This window comes from Ornithorhynchus anatinus, chromosome 17, assembly GCF_004115215.2.
Source record: "Ornithorhynchus anatinus isolate Pmale09 chromosome 17, mOrnAna1.pri.v4, whole genome shotgun sequence".
Taxonomy (NCBI): Eukaryota; Metazoa; Chordata; class Mammalia; order Monotremata; family Ornithorhynchidae; genus Ornithorhynchus; species Ornithorhynchus anatinus.
The window spans coordinates 31,704,131-31,726,765 of record NC_041744.1 but is presented as its reverse complement, the minus strand read 5'-3'; the positions used below and the strand labels follow the sequence as shown (position 1 = coordinate 31,726,765).

General features: G+C 37.3%; 1 protein-coding gene across 6 annotated transcripts in view; it reads right to left on the bottom strand.

Annotated features, from left to right (window-relative positions):
• EPHA6 (EPH receptor A6) overlaps positions 1-22,635 on the bottom strand; it is a 371,578-nt gene that overhangs the window by 175,014 nt on the left and 173,929 nt on the right. For 3 of the 6 annotated variants that reach the window (XM_039914480.1, XM_039914479.1, XM_039914481.1), the window contains exon 6: positions 22,452-22,481. The exons of the other annotated variants lie outside the window; for them this stretch is intronic. In XM_039914480.1, coding sequence (XP_039770414.1) covers positions 22,452-22,481 — 30 coding nt within the window. The remainder of the gene's footprint in view (positions 1-22,451; positions 22,482-22,635) is intronic. 6 annotated transcript variants of the gene reach the window in all.

Here is a 22,635-nt window from a genome sequence, read left to right as displayed (position 1 = left end):
ATATTGAGCTTCTGCCAGTGCTATTTCACTGGGAAGATTATAGGCCTGGGAATCAGTGGACCTGAGTTTTAATCCCAGCTCAGCCAGTTACCTGCTGTGTGTGATCCTGGGCCAGTTACTTAATTTCTCTTTGCCTGAGTTTCTTCATCTGTAAAATAGGGATTATAAACCTGATCTCCCTTTTTCTTAGAATAACAGCCTCACGTAGGACAGGGACTGTATCCAACCTGATTAATTTGCATCTGTCCTAATGCTTAGTAAAGTGCTTGGCACTGTATTTGGTAAGCCCTTAAAAATACCACAATTTATAATATGCCCTTAAAAATACCACAATTTATAATATTATTATTATTCTTGTGATAGGCTAATGATATGAATGAGGTTTAAAGTAAAGACCTTTGCATATAATTAGGTTCACGGCCTGTTGAGTTTAGATAGTTGAGGTTGTGGAATATCTTACATTTTAAAATATACTGATATTGGCTTGGTGTTTAATATACTCTATTTGTTTTTTTCCTCTAATCTTAAAACTATGTGAGCTTCTTAAGGGTAAGTCAACTGGATATATTTATTTCCTTAAAAACCTCCACTTTTACTAAGAATAAAGTAAAATTAATCTAGGTAATTCTAAACAATCATTTTTTTAAGACATATAAAGCTAGGATAGTAGAGCTGTTCTTTGTGTTCAAAGATTGAAGTTTTTTTTAGTTTTTCTTTGTCGGTTCCATTTTTAAATGATATTTTTTAAGCACTTACTCTGTGCCAGGAACTGTACTAAGTGCTGGGGTTGGGGAGATTGCATTCATATTTGAGTGAGAGTTAAGCTCTTGAACACTGTACCCACGAACATTCCCACCAATTTTGGGGTGAACATGTTCAGATAGGAGTGTTGTTGAATTGAACTCCTGCTTCATCCTGCAAGAGATCAGATTAAGGGACAGTATAGGATTTAAGTTTAAATTGGGAGTTAAAAGAGGAGAGAGGGAGATCCTAAAAGACCTCCTGAACCTCCCCAGAGACTTAGGTGACATCTGCTATATGAGCCTTTGTCCCTGGAACAAAAAAGTTTTACTACTATCTTCTAATGTTATGACATTTTCCAAGTCTGAAATATCTATCTGTATAAAGGACACCACACACAGACACACACCTCCACCCCATGTTTTTCATTTTTGCTTTTACCTTTAATTTCACAAGAAAAGACTCCTCCAGTCCTTACTAAAATCAACCTGAACGCCTTACTCAACAATGGCTTATGAAACTAGTGAGTGTGCAGTAGTACTGATGATGAGAACTCAAAGAGATATTCTCTTCCAAAAACACATACCACATCCACTATTCCTATAAACTGTTTCACATGGTGCTGATGAGCACAGGGACATTAGGTCAAAGGGTAGACTTTCCTAGAGTTTTCTCTCCCTACAGATTGTCTCCCCCTCTATACTGTAAACTCATTGTGGGTAGGGAACGTATCTACCAACTCTGTTGTACTGTACTCTCCTTAGTACTTAGTACAGTGCTCTGTACACAGTAAACACTCAAATACCGTTAATTGCTTGACTGTACATGGCTCAGAGGAACCTATCATCTTTTCTTCAAAAACAATCGACATGTCCTGCTTGCTGTAGGATATTACAAAGTCATGAACACAAGAAATCTCATTACTAAATTAAATCAATGGTCAATCCAACCCAGTATTCTGATAGTAGCAAGAAAAATTGCTTGCAGTAACAGTGTGATGCTTGTATTCTCTGACGTAGCCTCTCATGGTTAGAGATGTGGCTCCTGTGCCCAAAATACCTCATTTTTTAAAATGGTATTTATTAAGCCCTTACGAAGTGCCAGGCACTAGTAGAGATAAGCTAATCGAGTAGGAAACAGTCCATGCACCACATGGGGCTCACATTTATAATCTCCTTTTTGTAGATGAGGTAACTGAAGCACAGGGAAGTTAAGTGACTTGTCCAAGGTCATTTCGACATTTTCCCCAAACCAAAAATGTGACTGAAATAGAAGTGACATTGGCACCTTGTTTTGTGTACTTCAGCAGACTTCCCTTCAAGTTAATTAACATGTGAATAGTCGATTACAAGATTTTTTACTGATTACTTTCAACAAATTTGACAAAAATGAATTCATGCTCAAAAAAGAAAAGAATGATAAGTTTATAAAGGCATTAATATATTATGATAAATTTAACAAATACATTTTTAGATTTAAAGACAAAAACAGAAATGAAGATTTGTCTGGAAAGGTCATATTATAAGCCCATTAAGGTTTTTTTAATTACTATTTAAAAATAAGCTAAGTGTACAAAAAAAGAATAAATGTTACTATCAGTCATTTTAAGATCCTTTTATCTTCTCATTTACTGATTGCTTTCCTAAATATTGGTTGAGTCTGCTTTTTATGCCTTGTGCATACAAGTCTCTAAGCAGTGGATACTTAAGCTGAAGGGACCATGGTGAGGTTACCTTTGTCATGAAGTAATAATGCTGTCACGAAATATGGCTCTAATTTCATTGTTGAAATGAACTTTTGTAAATACCAGCTGAGCATGCTCAGAGCATTAAAAAACTCTAATCCTTTATTCTGCTAAACAAAATCCTTAAGGAGCTATATAACCACTTGCCACATTTTATTTGATTTGCTTCTATAAACACTGCACTTTTGTCTTATTATTTGGTTGTTGGGAAACCCTTGCCTTGAATTTTCCAATTAGTTGATACTAGGCTGAAATTAGTCATAAAAGACCATCTCCCACTGAAAAGCATCCTCAAAAGTTATAAATACTTAATGACATAATGACTATTATATAACTAAGATGTGACTATGACATAAGTTAAATGATTTCAGTGCTAACGGTCTCATATTCTGCTAGGAGATCTCAGCTTGTTTCCCAGGGAATCGATGTAAGCCTTCCTTGAAGAGGGATTTAAACAATCATCAGGAACACAAAAATTATCATCCATCTGCAAAATGTGATGTTCATCTTAACCACATTTACTAAATCCTGCTCCATCCCCATAACCTTGCTTGTCATTTCTACAGGATTTCACATTACTAGGCTTAAAAAAAATCCATCTGAAGCAAATACAATCAAAATTTCCACACAAGCACAAATCCTCTAAAAGATGAGAGGTGAAGCTATGTAGCACTTTTGAACCCACTGTATGATTTCCTTTATGGACTCGGCCTGGTTTCATTAGAAAGTGCTTAATTTCTTCGGGACTCGGGGCATGTGCTAAATTGCATCGCTGGTGTTAAATGCTTGCTAATATTCATGGGCAACTGTTCATTCACCTGGTGTCTTGTACAAGGCATTGCAAATCTACCCCTCAGTGTTAAAAAGAATTGATCACTTGATCGCTTTTGCAAAAGATTCAAGCTGTTAGACCCCGATTACTTTGGGGATGCTATTAGAGCCTAGTGGGAGAAAAACAAAGTCATTTATTAAACACAGTTTCTTAGTGATAGCTGCAGTAACTCTAGGCATGCTCATTAATGAGGCAAGCTGCCTAGTTTGTGCCCCCAAATGATGCAAACCTATGATTTTTTAGTTCTGTTCACACACAAAGAAAAACACATTTCCCTAGTGTTTTCCTGCACTTTATGTATATAAGGAAACCCATCTTAGCTTTGTATATTGCTTTGTGGGTCTGGAGAGATCATCATGAAAGCAGATGTAAGACCAGTGTATGGGATGATCAAAAGATAGCAAATAGATTGTGTATATTTTTGTGAGTCAAAGGTAAGACCAACTAAGTGGACTAGCATGGTTGAGGTCTGCTTTGCTGGACACCTGGTTTCCCCCAAGAGCTTTGATGATAGAACAATTAGAAAGGAATAGAACAATTTGTTCTCTCTGTTCAAATACTTTTAGGCATATTTCCTCATCTGTAAAACCAGGGTTTCAGTGCCTGTTCTCTCTCTGACTTACACTGTGAGAACCATGTGGGGCAGGGAACTGTGTCTTATCTGATTAAACCTTATCTACCTCAGTGCTTAGAAGAGTGCTGGACACACAGTATGCACTTATAGTAATAATAATTTCAGAGTCTTTCATTATGGTGTTGGGAAAATTTTCTCTCTCATTATTCTTTAGCACCCAGGGCTAGAGATATGAATTCCTTTAACAGTCCATCACATTCAACTGTGAATAAACAAAAGTTCTGTGACACTTCATATTAATTCTGCCCATTTCACATGATTTGGGAGTCTGTAGGAAATGCATAGATATCATATAGACACAGCAGAACTAAGAGTATCATTTTGAAAAATGAATCCGTTGAATTTTGTGTTTGGTAGCTCACTGCTTACTGAAAACACCATACCATAACACAGCTTCCATATATTTGAGCTATTTCTGTTCTGAGACTTTACTGCTGGTGATCCTGTCTTTGCCTTGGTTTGAGTAAGGTTCATACGTGTTCCTAGTGAAACTGCTCTGAAGTGCTTTCTTTCAAGATACAGTCAATTAGGTTGATTACAGTCCCTGTCCTATTAGGGCTCACAGTCTAAGTAGGAGAGAGAAAAGCTTATGAATCCCCATTATATAGTTGAAGAAATTTAGGCACAGTCAAGTGACTTGTCCAAGATCACACAACAAGCAACTGGCAGGGCTAGGGTTAGAATTATGCCCTCTGACTCCCAGGCCTGTGTTCTTTCCAGTAGGCCATGATACTTCTCATGTGAGTTTTGGAGTTTTTCCACCATCATCCAAGTGAGCTCGGACTAGCATGTGTGCATGTGTGTTTTTTGGATTGTCAAAGCTCATTCTGTGTACTCCACGATGGATGCCAAATAGGTCCTGCTGGCCATTTCAACTATTTCAACCAGTATCCTTTAATTGCCAAATTGCCTTTTGGCACTGACAGGAGATTTTGGATGGATTTCTGCAATTCTATCTAGGCTAAATAGCTAGCAGTGCATCTGCAGTGTGTGGTACTCAGTTTTAGGGCCCAAGAATGGCATACTTAATTGCACTAAATGTGCAAGTGATGGTGACTGAACTTCAGATTGGCTAGGCAGTACAGCAAATTTACAAGGTCACTCAAGGACTACTTATTACCTCAGGAAGAAACCATGTATGCCAGGTTAGAACTCTGACATTTCATTCCAAATGCCATCTTTGACTTCCTATTAACAATACTGCCCAGTTACAGCTTATTACAAAAACAAGAAATCTTCCTCAAAAAACCCAGACATCTGCTAAGTAATCCTCACTAAAGTTTACAGTGGAAGCAACAAGATATTTCATGAATCCAAATTATATCAGGTAATAAAATGTCAGAAAGCCCTGTGTTACCCTAGTGCCAGGACAGTGATTCCATTTTAAGCATTATAATCAATCAATGGTATTTATTGACACCTTACTATGTGCATATAAGATATATATTACTGGCAGATGAAAATACATATACAGCTACCTACCAAATAAAACAGAAGCTCTTGCTATTTTAACTGAGTGTTGCGCAAATCGAAGCATTCCTAAATGAAAAGGGGTGCTGACATTCAGACCTTCTGCTCTCAGACCTTGGTGAAGGCGGTAGTTAGGAAAGGCATGTGTGATGACTTAGAAGTAGGGAAATTGTGCACAGAATTAAGAAGGTCTGTTTTTCTAGTACGGATGTCATGGCCTGGAGTACAGTAGCGGAAAGTCATTGCATACCTTTTGAGTCCAAAATCTAAATCCTTGAGAATCTGTAAAATTAAACCAGAGTCATTACTCTCTCCCTGATTCTACTGTGGCTACAGAGTGCACAGATTGTCTGTTTTTGATGGTGAAGATAGAAGATTATTTTCACTGACTGAACCAGATCTTTATATTGCCTTCATGTGATAATTTACCCTTTAGGCACTTTCATACACAACCTAGCCCCACAGTTCTTATGGAAATATTCTTATATTCTATTTCCTCCATCTATAAGCTATTTTAATGTCTGTTTCCCTTGTAGACTTCAGCTCTTTGTGGTCAGAGATCATGTCTACAAACTCTATTGTATTGTCCTTACCCAAGTGCTTAGTACAGTGCTCTCCACACAGTAGGTACTTAATACTAGTAATTGATTATGTTTTATACAACTATCTTACCTTCTTTAATGGCAAGATCCTATCCATTCATGAGAATTTGGCTAGAAAGCCCTGTGTACAACTGACGTTCCACACTGTGGACATGTAAAGTGCTTTTCACTGTTACCTGTTTTTTCCAAGAATTCTCCTCAATGATAGCCACCTATCATTCCATGCTAGTCTGACTGCTGCTGCTTTCCCCCAACAGCATCCTGACACCACACAGTTTGTGAGTATACTTCACTGGGCCTTTAAAATGTTCTATTTGCCTTTCCTGATTGCCTGTGCATCATTTCAGTTCATCTACAGCAAGTGTTTGGATAATCTACTGCCATCCATTCTCTACAAGTGTCCTGGCTACCTCAGCTAAACTGTAGTAAGCAGAGTTTCAGTGCTGGAGTTCTGACCCATCCCATGACTTTATTCCTGGGGATCCTGCCTTATCATTTGATGCTGAATATGGCTTGCAAATGATGCTCAAAAGGCCAGCTTGTTGTGGGCAGGGAACGTATCTGCCAACCCTGTGGTCTTGCATTACCCCATTCTCTTAGTACAGTGCTCTGTAAATAGTAAGTACTGAATAAATACCACTGATTGATTAAATAATTCTCATAGTCATATAGAAGAATATCATACCCATCATTAGTAAAAAGAGCTTGACATTCTGCCGAGCTCTCCTCCAACGTAGAGAGAAAAGAAGCCACCTTCCCTCTCCCTTCCTTGCCTCTGGAAAGTTTCTGTCTCTGTCTCTCATTCTCTACTTGACATGTAAACCAAGCCCCAGCTGGGGCACAGTGGGGTCTGTGCAAGTCTAGACTGGGTATCTCCAACCTTTTTAAGCCACATAGAGACGAAAAATGTTAGTAGCAAACTCTTTTCACTTTTCCAGGCTAAAATGTCAGATTTACTAAGACACTAGGGGAAATCCCAGTTTTGAACACTGACATGTGATTCTGCCCTAACCATTTTAGTTTGATTATAAAAATGAAAAACTATCTAAAATTTTGCAAAGGTTCAATGAATATTTAATATTATAAAGTGATCTTAAATGTCTCATCGATCTTCAGATTGTCTTGGCTGAATCTTGAAGTAACTAAATTCTTATACTCTTTAATTTCTAAATTAATACTCTTTTCTGTGATACCTGAATTTCAGTTATCTTTTAGCCATGAAGAATAACAAAAAAGGACATGTCTCTAGTAGTCATATTTCATTCATTTCATTAAATGTCATATACCCATATAATAATTATAATAATAATTTTGGTACTTGTTAAGCACTTACTATGTGCCAAGCATTGTTCTAAATGCTGGGATATATACAATCAGGTTGGACATAGTCCCTTCCCACATGGGGCTCACACACTTAACCTCCATTTTACAGATGAGGTAACTGAGGCCCAGAGAAATTAAGTGAAGCATATATATTGCATTAAGTAGATTAGTGCTAAATGTTCTCATGGAAGAGGAAATTTAGGATAAAAGATTTAAAGAAAATCAATATTATACCTTCTCCCTTAAAAGAAACAAACTAAAAATCCTTTTGTGTGTATAACATATATCATAACTGACCTTTTAGCATCATATAACTAATTTCAAAATGTTGTAATATGCTTTCTAAATTTTGATCCTCACCAAAGAGCCTATCTTAGCATAAAATTCTCTGATTTTCGATAAAAAACTCACAAAAATAAAATGGCATTTTGATGTGAAAATAAACTGTTGATTTGAATAATACCTAAAAACTTACTCTTGAATAAACTGAAAGCATTTGCAATGTATTGGCATGAATAGATCCTGCTACTTAGTGCCTCAAATATAAACTAAATTATTTTGGAATGCTAAAAAAGTATTGTGGAAATAATATAAGAAATAGTAATGTTCTACTCTTTCAAGGCAACCCTTGACATGTTTAAAAAAGTTAAAGCATGAAAATTTGCAGAACATCACTAACAAACCACAATCCACCCGGCGACACCTTAGACAGTTACTGACTCAGCATGGACCAGTAGAAAGAAAACTCAACTAGAAGACATTGTTGTCAGGCAATCTTAGGACTTGAGTAAAAATCAATTCAACTCTCCTGATCTCAATTTTCTCATTTATGAGAGAGAAAATAATGCCATTTATAAGAAGTTCTAAATTTTACTGTGTAAATAAATGCAACATATATGTATATATGAAGCAGTTTGAGTTGTCTATAAAACAAACATCTTAAAAATGCAGAGTTATTTTTATCACTGAAACCCCTACTGGGTTCTCAATGAAACCTGCATAACAAAAGAGGTACAGACTTTTCAGGAAGATCAGGAGAAAAAGAAACACAGATAAAGAAAATAAATGATTAGGGTTAACAAGGTCTGGCTTACTTTTGCTATTCTTTTCTAAAACAGTATGCCTGTTACTTTGGAGTTGTAATTTAAAGCTTTTGGAAATCATTATGAAGGATCATTTTCTATTAAAGAATTCTTATCATTACAATACAATCCTCAGAAAATAAATCTAGATCAGCGTGCTAAAATCTGTACTGCCATTTTCTCTTATAAAAGGTAATGATTGGTAATTGAATTAGAAACAACAGCAATCATTTACTCATCAAGTATCTTCTGAATAGCATATTGTGAGAGAAAGAAGCAATGCCCTTAAGCTTCCTCTTCTACTAAAGCAAGAGCAGAGCATTGGTATATTTTGGTTTCTAATGGTTGAGAAATGTATTCCCATACACAAGCTATAGGAGTGAAAATTTAAAAATTGAAAATGTATTAAGCCAAAATCAGTTTTCTGTTGTTATTTGCTAATAAGAAACCTGGTATAGCAGACTGGCAAAGTAAAAGAGGTCATCAAAGGAAACAAGTCATCCTTTAAAAATGGAAAACTCAGTCAAGTGAGAGCAGAAAGGCTCTTAAAGAGTAGCAGGTCAGTGAAAACAAAGGGGCAAAAAAGGCAGGGGGACAAGGAAAAACCTAAAGCAGTACTCAACAGAGCACATCAAAGCAAGCAATCAAGGATTCTTCAAATATTTCAAAAGCAGGATAACAGCAAAGGAATATGTGGGGACCACTCAATAATTGTTAGGGGAAAAGTTGTACTCAATGATAAAAGCCACTAATGGAAGCATCAACGTATTCTTTAAGATCAACCTGATCCACAGAATATGTTAGGGTGATTCTTACACGAAGTAGTTTCTTTCTCTGTTCTGAAGAGAGTTGCAGCTAATAAATATATTTAACCTATCATTATACTTAACCAGCATAAAGGAAGTGAATTCTATAAGGACAATTAGTTGATCTCATTTAGATAACTTTGTGTTTGCATTTGAATAAATTGCCTTTTTTTTTTTTAAACAGGGCAATTCTCATTCATTTAAAATACTTTGTATTGTGTCCTGATGGACTGTATAGTATTTTGGACAAAGAAGTATTCAATGCTTTTTTAATGTAACAAGGAACAATTTTAATCAGAGTTTACTCTGATGTCTAATTTTCTTTACCATCTGAGCAACTTTGATTAATATATGTATATCAAACATACATATGTATCACACACATACATGCCTTTATGGAAGCAAGCAAACATAACCTATTTAGCATCTGTACAGAAACATATTAAACGGTTCACAGAGATACAAACAGAACATCCGATTAACTGAATAAAACTGAATAAAATTTTTTGGCAATATGATTAAATGGGTCCGATTTCATTAGACAGATTGTTCTTCAATTTATCAAATACTAGAATTAAAACATTAGGGATTTAAGAAAATCTGAATTTCAAAAGCAGCTTAAAAAGAAAATTTCATTTGGAAGATTTCATGTTTAAGACAGAGGAAATGAATTAACTGACCTATTTTACATGATCACCACTGATCTATCACATTTAGCATTAGAGTTGCTTTCTTCTACAATCAAAGGTTCTCAGATGCAACCACTAAAGGATTTCTACTTAACCAAATTGGGACAAAGAGAGAAGAGAAATAGCACAGGAGTGGGAATCAGGAGGACTGGGTTCTTCCCAACTCTGCCAACTTGACAGCTGGGTATCTTTGGGCAAGTCACTTTAACTTCTCTGTGCCTCAGTTTCCTCATCAGTCAAATGGGGATTAAATAATAATAATAATAATAAAAAATAATGTTGGTATTTGTTAAGTGCTTACTACCTACAGAGCGCTGCTCTAAATGCTGGGGGAGATATAGGGTAATCAGATTGTCCCATGTGAGGTTCACAGTCTTAATCCCCATTTTACAGATGAGGTAACTGAGGCACCATGAAGTGAAGTGACTTGCCCACAGTCACAGCTGACAAGTGGCAGAGCCGGGATTCAAACCCATGATCTCTGACTCCCAAGCCCATGCTCTTTCCACTGAGACACGCTGCTTCTCTAAATGCCTGCTCTCCTCTCCTGTAGAGCTCCATGTGGAATAGGGACTATTTTCCTGATAATACTGTATCATCCTCAGAGTTTAGCAAAATGCTTGATGGATGATAAGCACTTAAAAATAGCATAAATTACGATTACTAATACAAAGGAAGACCCAAAAATTTGCAACAAGAGATAACCCTCTTGTAGGTCTTGTAGTTAGTAGTTAGTAGGTCCACCATTCGCTTTGCAGGAATCCCCAAATTCAAACTTTTCTGATGATTAATGCTTTTAAACAGTGAAGTTTTTGGGTAGCCACATATTTTTTTTTAAACAAACAGGCTATCAACATTCTAAACCAAAAACTAAAAACCTGATTCTCTTTTTAGCGACAAGGCAATGTGAAAAATTTTGGAAAAAAATGCATCAAGTTGATGCTAACACACTTCAACATTGATTAATTCAGTTTACTGTCTCTTGCAGATAAGTAGTAAGCCATTTCTAAGATAGCACTACTGAAATGAAAAAAACCCCCCACAAACCACATTCACCCTTAAACTTGACATTTCCAGAGTGATGAATCTTAGATGAAATCATGTGAAATGTCAAAATGAAGAGAGAAAAGAATCAATAGCGGTACAGATGAAGCTATGTGAGGTCAATAGTTCCGAGGAGCTAGGGACAGACCACCCAGGTTTTATAATGACAACATTTTGAAAATGTACAACGCACAAAGAGCACAGGATATTAATTTCTTTGTAGATTGACCCTCCTCTTGACAAGAGAATCATTTTTAAACTTTTTCTTTTTAAAGTTAGAGACCTGGCAAAGTGAACAATATTCCCAGTTAGTATTAAAGCACAAGATGAAGAGACCCACAGCTAAATTCCAGTAATTTCACATAATTTGGGTTTCATATTAGACAAGATGCCATTTTTCTTTTTTACACTAAATTAAAACTTTTACCAAAGAAAACTGCTGGTTTGCAAATGATCATTTTTATTTCCTGAATTACACTGTTTCAATCAATTGATGTTATTTATTGAGTGCTTACTGTATACAAGAGCACTGGACTAAGCACTTTGGCAGTGTACTAACTGGTATAGCATAGATCGATTATTTCAAACGTATCAACTGCAGACTAGTCCTGAGTTACAGTCGTAACACAGAGCTATGGAAATTAGGGAATGCCCGTCCAAGAAGGCTCGTCTTGCTGGATAGAACCAATACAATGTCAGAAGAGGTGGTCATGATATGTATGTGCACATACAAGAGCACAGGTTTTCCTTAAACAGTATTTGAGAATGTAAAATCTCTGATTATATTAGTCAATAAATGCTACTGAACTGATCAAAGTGCTATTCTAGCATTATCACTTTTATATCTTTCAGAGGATACTGGGCCAAGCTATGGAAGCTATCCTTATCTGGTCTAATCCTCACCAAGGCAGAGAGTTGTCCATTCATTTCCTAACAATATCAAGAAAAGACCCCACCCCCTTCCTAAGTATCTTAATGCAATGTTTTACCACCTTGACACTGAAGATGCTCTTCACACTCAGGTTAATGTAAACTCATTTGAGCTTGCTTGAGAATACGTCCTAAAAGAATACACATTCCACCTGTTTTATCATTGCTGTTCTTTTATACTTTCTAGTTTTTTTTACATCTTTACATTTTGTGGTGACTAATACTTGATATCATAGTCTGAGATTATGGCCTGAATATAGCAAAAGACTACTTCCTGGCCAACACATGCCATAGTCCAGTTAGACTGTAAAGTAGATTGTCATCTACTAGATTGCAAACCCCTTGAGGGCAGTGATATAGTCAATTAATTCTAATGAACTCTCTCAAGAATTTAACTCAATGTACTTCACAGAGTAAACACTCAAGAAATACTACTGAATGATTCCAGTTGATCCACTCCAGTAGTATGTCGAGTTTTAAAATAGCAATATTATATTGCCTATTCATACTTAACTTCCAATAGACTATGACCTGAAGGTATTTCCCTGCTGCATTTGTGTGTAGTCGAGCTTTTTTTTATGACATTTGTTAAGTGTTTACTATGTGTCAAATACTGTTCTATGCTTCAGGATAGGTACAGGTTAATTAGGTCAGACAGTCCCTGTACCTCATTTGCCTCACAGACTAAGTAGGAGGAAGAACAGGAATTTAATTCCCATTTTAAAACTGAGGGAACTGAGTAACAAAGAGGTTAAGTTACTTGACTAAGGTCACACAGCAAGCAACTGGCAGTCAAAATTAGAACCCAGACCCTCTGACTCCCAGGCCCATGCTCTTCCCTCTAGGTGAATTTAGTCTGGATATAGGATAAAGGGAGGGGGCTAGAGATGTTGCAAAGGTACAACAGACTGGATTTCTTGACAGACTGAATGTCCGGGTTGAATACAAGAGATGAGTTGAGGATAATGTGCAGATTATAGGCTGGCAAAACAGGGAGAATGGTGGTACCATCTACTGTGATAGAAAATTTTGGGGAGAAAAAAGCGTGGGTGAGAAGATAAGGTGTTCTGTTATATGAAGTTTATCAATCATATCAAGAATGGTGGATGCAGAGAAATTCCACAAGTGGGCCAAGTGAAATACTGTGGAGCTCCTCAATCAGTAATTTGGAGAATATCCGTTGTCATCTACTAGTTATTTAGTGGGCTCCAAATAGCTCCTTCATCAATCATTACTGACAAATGAGGTGGGCAAGGAAGACTCTGTTACATCTTATTCTGATTCAACATTGAGATATAGGCAGTTCTTAAGATTGTGACTACACTGTTTCATCTTGAGCCACAGTGTCAAATGGCTTTCATGTGATCTGCATTTCCTACATAGCACCTTTTAGAATTAAAAAAAAATGGCTGTTCCCTTTGAAGTAGGATTGCTTTGAAGGCTGTGGTTTTTCTGGCCTTGACATTTGGATTTCGCATACCGTGCCAGACGCTCTGTATTGAGTAATCTCTGGTAAAACCAATGGTGAAAACCATTTGGAGGGCATGCTGACTCCGCTTGCTGCTGGCTGCACCATTACCAAAAACCAAACTTCATTAGTCAACCTGGCCACCACGGTTACGATTACTAGAAGATGCAACATTGCTCTCAACTTTTTCTCAAATAAAACAAATCTTTTTGTTTCAATGGCATTTGCTAAATGCTTACAATGTAACAGGCACTGTTCTAAGTGCTGGGGTAGATACAAGACAATCAGGTTGGATGCAGCCCAACTCTTGCATGGGGCTCATGGTGTTAATCCCCATTTTACAGATGAGGTAACTGAGGCACAGAGAAGTCAAGTGACTTGCCCAAGGTCACAACAGACAAGTGGAGGAAGTGGGATTAACTCACGGCCTTCTGACTCTCAGGCCCGCCTGCTATCCACAAGGCCACACTATTTCTCGATATCTATCTTCATTTTACTGGCCCATTTGTTCTTTCCAGCTAGACTTTACACTGTGCAAATATTTTCTTTAATAGCATTTTTTAAGTGCTTACTATGTGTCAAACACTGTTCTAAGAACAGGGGAAGGTACAGTTAATCAGGTTGGATGCAGTCCCACAAGGGGTTCACAGTCTAGGAGGGAGAACAGATATTGAATCCCTATTTTAAATTGAGGAAATTGAGGCACAGAGAAGCAAAGTGATTTGGCCCAAGTCACATAGAAAGCAATTAGAGCCGGGATTAGAAAACACTTCCTCTGACTCCTCGGCCCCAGGTGCTTCTATTAGGCCACGCTGCTGCTCATTATCCTTGACTCCTCCCTCTCTTTCGATTTCCATATTGAGTCTGCCAGTTTTTCTCTCTGACATTTCTATTCTTCTGATAAAATACATAAAATCTACCCCACTTCTATTATACCTGGGCCTGATTCAGCATGGAAGATCTCAGAGACTGCAGGCGGTCTTTGCTACTCAGTTGTTTGATGCTAAATCAGACATCACAACTCAGCATGACCGAGAGACTCAGAGCTGAAAATATAGAGTAGTTAGCTTCTAAACCTCAAAACAGCTGCTGGTTATGGCACAGCTGAATGAGTTGCTGCATGTAATTAATGGCTCTTTGCATTTTTCCAATTTCAGTACAGTCCTCCTGGAAAATGTCATCACAAAAAGTGTCCCAGAACAGTTATTGTTCATTGATGAGTTTGAGGTTTCTGATCTCTAAATGGAATATATCAATAGTTTGCTAGTGAAATGGAAAAAAATATGTATGATGATGAAAGGAACTCCTTCGCAGTCCTCGCAAAACTCCAATTGTTGCTCATACATCTCCACATCCAGAAGAAACTCCTCACCATCGGCTTTAAGACACTATATATGCTCTCTCCACTATCTTACTGCTCCCTATCCTCACTCTCTTCCCTCTACAACCTAACCCATTGACTTTTCCTCTCTACCACCAGCTGTGCCTCATCATCAACCCACTTGCTCACACCATCATTCCTGCATGGTACTCCCTCCCTCTTCTTATCTAACCAGTTATGACTCATCTTTAAAACCTACTAAAATAATAATGATGATAATTTAAAATTATGGTATTTGTTCAGTGCTATGTGCTAAGCACTGTTCTAAGTGCTAGGGTAGATATAAGGTAATCAGGTTGTCCCACATGGAGCTCACAGTCTCAAAACCCATTTTACAGATGAGGTAACTGAGGCACAGAGAAGTTGTGACTTGCCCAAGGTCACACAGGAGGCAGGTGATGGAGCCAGGATTACAACCCACAACCTCTGGCTCCCAGGTCTGTGCTCTTGCCACTAGGCCCTACTGCTTCTCAACTCCTCCAGGAAGTCGTCTTCAATTTCTCATCTTCCTACCTTATTTTTCCTTCTAATACACAACCAAAAATTGGTTGCAACAAATCTAAATGAACAAATATTAAGAAGAAAACAACGTGGCTTTGGAAAGAGCAAACTGACCAAGATCAACTGTTCCTTTCATGCTACAGTGATAGACAACATGGACAGGGGAGAAGCAATAAATGTAGAATCTACATAGATTTCAGTAAGACATTTTATTCTAAATATCTTCAATGTCTTGTTAGAATGAAAAGCTGGTAAGCACACACAGAGTGGGACTGGTTGGTTAGAAACAATGTACCACACAAAAAATGGGCTGATCAGAGGGTGAATATGAACATCAATGCACTGATACTACTTTAAAAGTCAAAAGGAAACATAGTTCTCCTATAAAGAAGTGGTTGAATTTTTGACGGATCCTTCACTAAGGAAAGCTTGATCTCTAGAATGCCTGGCTTGACCAACACCCCATGCAGGCAATGAATCATTTCTTTCTACCTCACAATCACATTCTTTGAGAAGCTGCATGGCCTATTAGAAAGAGCACAGGCATGGAAGTCAGAGGACCTGGTTTTTAATCCTGGCAATGCTACATGTTTGCTATGCGACCTTGGGTAAGTCACTTAGCTTGTCTATGCCTTAATTACTTCATTTGTAAACTGGGGATTCAATACCTATTCTGCTTCCTACTTAGATTGTGAGCCCTGTGTGGGACAAGAACTGTGTCTGACCTGATTATCAGAATCTTCTCTGGAGCTTAGAACAGAGTTTGACATTTAATAAGCACTTAACACTACTGTTAATATTACTACAATCATTATTCAAATAAGTCAAACAGGTTGGAAGTATATTCCCTAATTCCCTAAAAGTGTTCTGTCGAAAATGAATCTTAAAAAATCTCAACATCAATGAACTAGATGCACTGAGTTGAACAAACAGTACTAGGACATACCAGGGGTGGGATGCAATCCATCCATTATATGCTGCATTAGACCTCTGCTAGACTGAGACTTTCACAAGAATATATGATTTTATTTTAGTCCCTACATTTTAAAGAGACTATAGAAAAACTGCACATGATACAGAGAAGACAGATAAATAATTAAAGGAATGGGAAACGGAATCTATGATTGAATTGAGAAATTCCTTCTCTTTGACTAAATTATTCAACTTAATAGTGCATCCTGCTTTTTAGGAGAGGATTATATGCATTCCTGAAATTTAACAGAAGGAGGCATTCCCACTGTATGAGCAATTTAGGAATACATTTCAAAAACTAGGCAACATTATTCAGTTTCTTTAGGATAGCAGGTGAAACAAATGTGAGTGTAGTAGTCCTGGAAATAAACCAATTTGCTGTAATTTGTTTACAAATACCCATGGCAACATAAAGAATCAGGGTTGATGGTGAATTTTCCCATTTGAGACTGTGGTTTTATATTTTATATGATTCTAATCAGTTTCAAATCAGTCTCAAATTAGCCTCTGGAGTAAGGTGAGCTGCAGATGTTACAGTACGTGACTGATGCTGGAGTTGGTTGCCAAGAACAACTTCCTTATCTACATCTGACTAGCAGTCGAAGCACAGTGACTACATTCTGCCACTGCATCTCTTTTTGTGAAAAAACATGGCCAAGTACTCCTCAAAAGCTGAATAGACTCATGAAGAAAGGAACCAATCTTTCCCGGAAGACCAAACTGACAGCTTTTTAATATGAACCTGGTCACCCCAAACAACAATAATGACCACAAAAAGACATCACCAACTCTCTTTTTCCATGTATTACAAGCAAGGTAAGCTTGTCTTCTAGACTGTAAATTCGTGTGGGCAGGGAATGTGTCTGTTTATTGTTTTACTGTACTCTCTCAAATGCTTAGGTACAGTGCTTTACACACAGTAAGTGCTCAATAAATATGAGTGACAATGAATGTAGTGGCAAATGCTACAAGAAACCATTCTAAGTACACATTGTTGGTGATATTCTTAATAAGCAGCTATACCTAACAATGCCAAAAAGTGTTCAGAAGTCAAATAAGGTTTTTTGAAGTTTTAGTATCCCACAAAAATGCTTAGATTTTTGGCAATGAAAAAGCTAATAAACATGGAAAACATGGATATCGCTTTGAGTTCTTAAGATAACATTCTTGAACAATATTTGGGAATAAATATCTCAGCCTATCTTCTTAAAAGAATAAACACAATCTCCCCAAATTGAATGTGATTTAAGCATTAATATTTAAGCAGGCTATCTTTAGAGAAATCTGAAATGGTGCCAGCATCTTCCTTATCTGTTTAGTAGTGTGTTTTCACTACCTCACATTCTTGCTGGGAGTAGGAGGAGTTTGGGTTTGGAAATGACTTATTCATAAACCTTGATCATTTATTCGTTATGGAATCCTATTCCCAGTGGAGGAGCATACATAGCAAATACTGCATTGGCAAGTGATTAAATGCCTAAGGGAAGATGAGACATTGATTGCCACCTAAGATATTCATTCCACATATAACTGTTAACATTTTCTTTGTGAAAAGCAACAGAAGGCTGGCAAACCAAAACAACAAAAACAACTGCAATCCCTTGTTTCAAAAGTAACAAAATTTGCTTGCCTGGGATGTACCTGAGAGGTCTGAGCCTTAAGACTTTTTGTCTTAAAAAACAAAAAGTTGGTGTTTGTTCAAATGAGATCCAAACAGGAATGCTACCAGAACAGCCAATTAGGACTTTGGTGGCTCCTTAAACAGATTTTGTAGCCTTCTTTTGATTGTGACCTTGGCCTGCTTTGGACAAATTACTTACTCCTTTCTGCACTTCATGTTCCCGCCTGTAAACAAGTATAACAATACCTGCCTCCTATTTGCCAACCTGGACTTCTGAGAGGGTAAAGTTGATAAAATCTGTAGAGGTCTTTGATCTCTTTGAAGGTAGGTGCTGTAGAAATACAAGGTGTTATTTGATTACTAAGAGTAGGATCATTCAAACAGATGCTTGGAATGTAGGGCAAAACTGAAGGCAATATTGGAGAGGAAGGGACAGATGATGGTTACTACCTGGGCTGTTGCTGTACCAGTGAACAAGCAGACCAGTATTTAGTGGAAAAATATCAACTTCACCAGGTACTTTGGAAACATTTTTGTTGTTGCATTTTTTTCCTTGACAATAAATGCTATGCCAAAGCTAACATGGGATGTTAAATAATTATTTGCTAAAGAAAACACCGTTTAATACTAAAGTATTTTGTTTCATTACTGTCCTGATGCCATTGTGCTTTTTTTTTAAAAAAAAAACTGCAGAATACTCAAACCACTTTGTTTATTCATCACAAAATTTTACTGGATTTTTTTCCAAAGCTCTCATTCTGTCAAAATATGCTGACCTTCCCTTTTCTAGATCCTATACTGAGTATTATTGATGCTACACCAAGATGTATTTGCTGATTAGTGGTCTAGAAAGGCATTATACTGATTTTTTTGCATGGTTGTTACAAAAATCAGGACATTAACTGTAAAACCTAACATTAATGCAACAACAACTTGGTATTTTTCATATCAGAGGAAGTACTTGCAAAAATTAACTGGCAAAAAATGAGAGTTTCAACCTCATTCAGAGCTGAGAGAGGGCAGAAGGTAGCCAGGGGTTCCCAGCCACTAAATGACTCAGTGCCATTAAGGAGAGGCCTGGTCCTCCACTTTCACCACCCCTCAACCTCCCCCATGTTGGAGGCTCCAACCCTCAGAGAGATGACAGATGGCAGAAGAACAGTCTGTGTGGGGGACCCAATTTTAGTGTTAATTAAAAACTGGGGGGAAAAAAGTCACATTCCTGGATCAAGAGGAAACTACAGCTGGTTACAATTGACATTGACTACAATTGACCTCAATTTCCTATTGGGAAACTTCATTTTCCAACTGTTTGCTATTAATTTTTAAAAAATACATCAGCAGTGTATGTTTTTCAGAGTATACTGTTCCCCGTGTAGAATGTAAGCTCCATTAGAATAGGGCTTTTATAACTCTTCTTAAACTCCTCCTGGGCAGGGATTATGTCTATCTATTGTATTGTACACTCACAATCATTTACTAGGGTGTTCTGCACATAGTAAGCCCTCAATAAAAACTAGTAATTGATTCTTATGCTTAGTATTGTGCTCTGGAAAGCTTCCATATTATGAAAAAGCATTCTTCCTTTTGACAGCTGAGGAAAAATTTCCTTCAATTAGTAACATCAAAGACAGGTTCTCATTGAATTACTTCAGGGTAGCAAAATGAACTACATAGTTCTAGTCTTTGGCCTTTTCACTCAGTGCTAAAAAGTCTCCTAAAAGCATTTTCCCCAACACCTACAACCATTCATGATTCCAATCCTGCTCTCATCCCTTTAGCAAAACTTCCCCTCCTTTTAGTATCAAACTCAGAAAAAGATGCTAATTTTTATTAAGTTGCTCTCTTTCCCAGTATAGAACAGCTTTAGAAAGGAGTGGTCCAGGGTAAGAAGGAATAGATTGTAGTGCATAGGGAGCAGTCAAGTTACAGTGACTCCACCTTGGAATACTCTTCACAAACTCAAGCCCCTTACTCTACAGCATGACCCTGCACACTAAACTCAGCGATGTTACAAATGTTACTTTTCCTAGCTATTATTCAGCCACAAGCACACTGGGATCCAGCTAAAAGGCTGTTCAATACTCAATACTCCCCTGTGGCTGAAAGGATGCCCTCAGACATAGAGGGAGAATCACAATCAATTTCTTTACTGTGCACAAATTTCTGGGCAGAAATAAGTACTAGGAACAAGTCTGAATTTAAAATAAAAGGAATTTACAAGAAATTTGAAGATAATTGGACTACTTATGAGTATGCTAATAAATGGAAGTTGTGGGGGTAAATAAAATGAGAACAAGTGCTGTTAAATATCAAGGAAAAATTTAAAAAAGTAAAAGCTAAGTAGAAATCACTTCATCCTTTCAAATTATCCATTCACTGAATTAAAGAAACAAAATCTGTTTTTCAAAAGTGGAAAAAAGAGGCAGATTAAAAAACAACAAAATTTGAATGACCACATAAAATTAATCTTGGGATATTTTCTTTCATGGGTCCAAAAATTACACTTGTTTATTACTATTAATAACAATAATAATAATAATAGTATTTGTTAAGTGCTTACTATTTGCCAGGCACTAATCTATGTGCTGGGTTAGATACAAGGTAATTGGGGGGAACACAGTTCCTGTCCCGCATGGTACAGTCTTAATTCTCATTTTACAGATGAGGGAACTGAGGTATAGAGATGTGAAGTGACTTGCCCAAGGTCACACAGCAGACAAGAGGAGGAGCTGAGATTAGAACTCATGACCTTCTGACTTCCAGGACGGTTCTCTATCCACTTGGGCATGCTGCTTCTTTGTTTAAAGAAATCCCAAATTGTAAAAATATGGCTATTGAAAGGTGGTTCCTAGTGGATGGGACATACATTAACATGATGCATCTTTTGGCCACCAAAGCTTGGCTATCAGATAAAAGCCTCTCACTACCAGTGGCACCCCTTGTGTGCTTAGGCAGAATGTTTAGCTACAGACAATGAATTCAAGTATGATTACATTTTGAGGATGGCAGAACTCACCACATGTATTTGTTAAGTGTTAAATACTGCAGTGATCTGACCTGTTGCCCTTGAGATATGCAAAATAGTTCAGATAATGGCAATAACTCTAGCAGGAGCTGAGCCATAGAAGTAAAAGGCCAAGAAGCAAGACTATTTCTACATAAGCAAAACTGACTCCTCTTGAACCTAGTTCTGATCCAATTAGATATGTGAGGACAGGAATCATACCTGCAAACTGCTGCACTCTCCCAATCAGTCAAGTGCTCTGCACAGAACAATAAATTCTGTAGACTGATTTGGTGGGACTGTTTCAATTAGAAAACTAGATCTGTTAATATGGGAACCCTTCAAATCATGCTATTTATGATCTTGTTATACTTATATGTATCATAAGTTCAGAAAACTTACAAACTGTGTTGCTAGTTTCAACGAAAAACACAGGAAAGCAAGGAGTTTCACTGATAGGGGGGATTCAAAGGCTGGGTAATTTCCTCTCTAAAGATAGCATTTTGTCTTTTAGTCCATAACCTGAGCCCCAAAAGGCTTAGTGCTCAAAATGCTATGGTTTAATGATAGCATCTCGATTTTCTAGTGTATTTCCATGAACAGGTGGCTAATAAATTAACCAAAAGGTATATAATCTATTATTGACTGGCTTCACTCCAACCACATAGCCCTACAACAACAGCTTGTTTCTTGTAAATTGCAGTGTAGAAAAGTTTTCATTTGTTACCTAGGTACAAATGGATAGAAAATGCAAATGATAATTTCTACTTAAGCTCAATTAGGAAAAAAACTGAAGTATGGCACTTTAATTATGGTGGCAGGACCTGCATTAACAAAACAGGTCATTTTTTCAGAGATTAATGAATAGCTAGCTTGAAACAAACCAGAACATTCTCAAAATAACGAAGTAATAAGCCCACTTTGTAGCAGGAGTTCAAAGCATCTTATAGAGTTGAGCCCCCACAGGCATAACTTGGGAGTGATAAGACCCTCATTTAATGACTCAGGAAAATCAAGGTAACGTTGAAGAAAAAACTCTAAATTTGGGTGAATTTGGCCCAAAATAGATGGATATCTATAAAAATGTATCCATCTGAAGTTATCACATTTACTGCATGCCAGGGTAATGGGGAAACCTTTTTGCTTTTTGCCTTTGCTGGCTACTCTATTCACAGATTAATGGCTACAGTCCATAAGAATGGAGATCAACCACTGGAAATGGTAGAAGTCTCATAGGAAGAGTCATGATTAGTCAATATTATTTACTGAATGCTTACTCTGTGCAGAGCACTGTACTAAGTGCTTGAGAGGATATAATAGAGTTAGTAGATATTTTTAATGCAAACAGAACTCAAATAGGTATTCTAAATTAGGACATACTGAAGAAAAGAAGTTTAAGTCAAGATCCCACAATTTAACCCAACTTCCTGCATGGAAATCAGTCCCCTCAGAGTCTTGATCTCACTGGGGCAATTCATCACTTGACTCAAACCTCTCATTGCTATTGCAGAACTGTTTAAGTCACCTAACCCAGTCCTAACCTCTCTGTGATTAATAATACAATAAAGGAACAAACTTTCTGTGCCCCACGCTTAGATACTTACAGGTCAGTTGCACAGGGGCGGCAGAAAAACCTGGAGGAGAAAGGAGGGAGGACAGGAAAGAATGAGCACACACTTTCTCTGCTGGATTTGAAAAGTCTTGCTTAAACTTCCAACAGAGTTGACTAAGCTCTTTTCCAGCACTTACCTATTGGACAGAATAACTTGGCCTTGAAAAATCTAATTA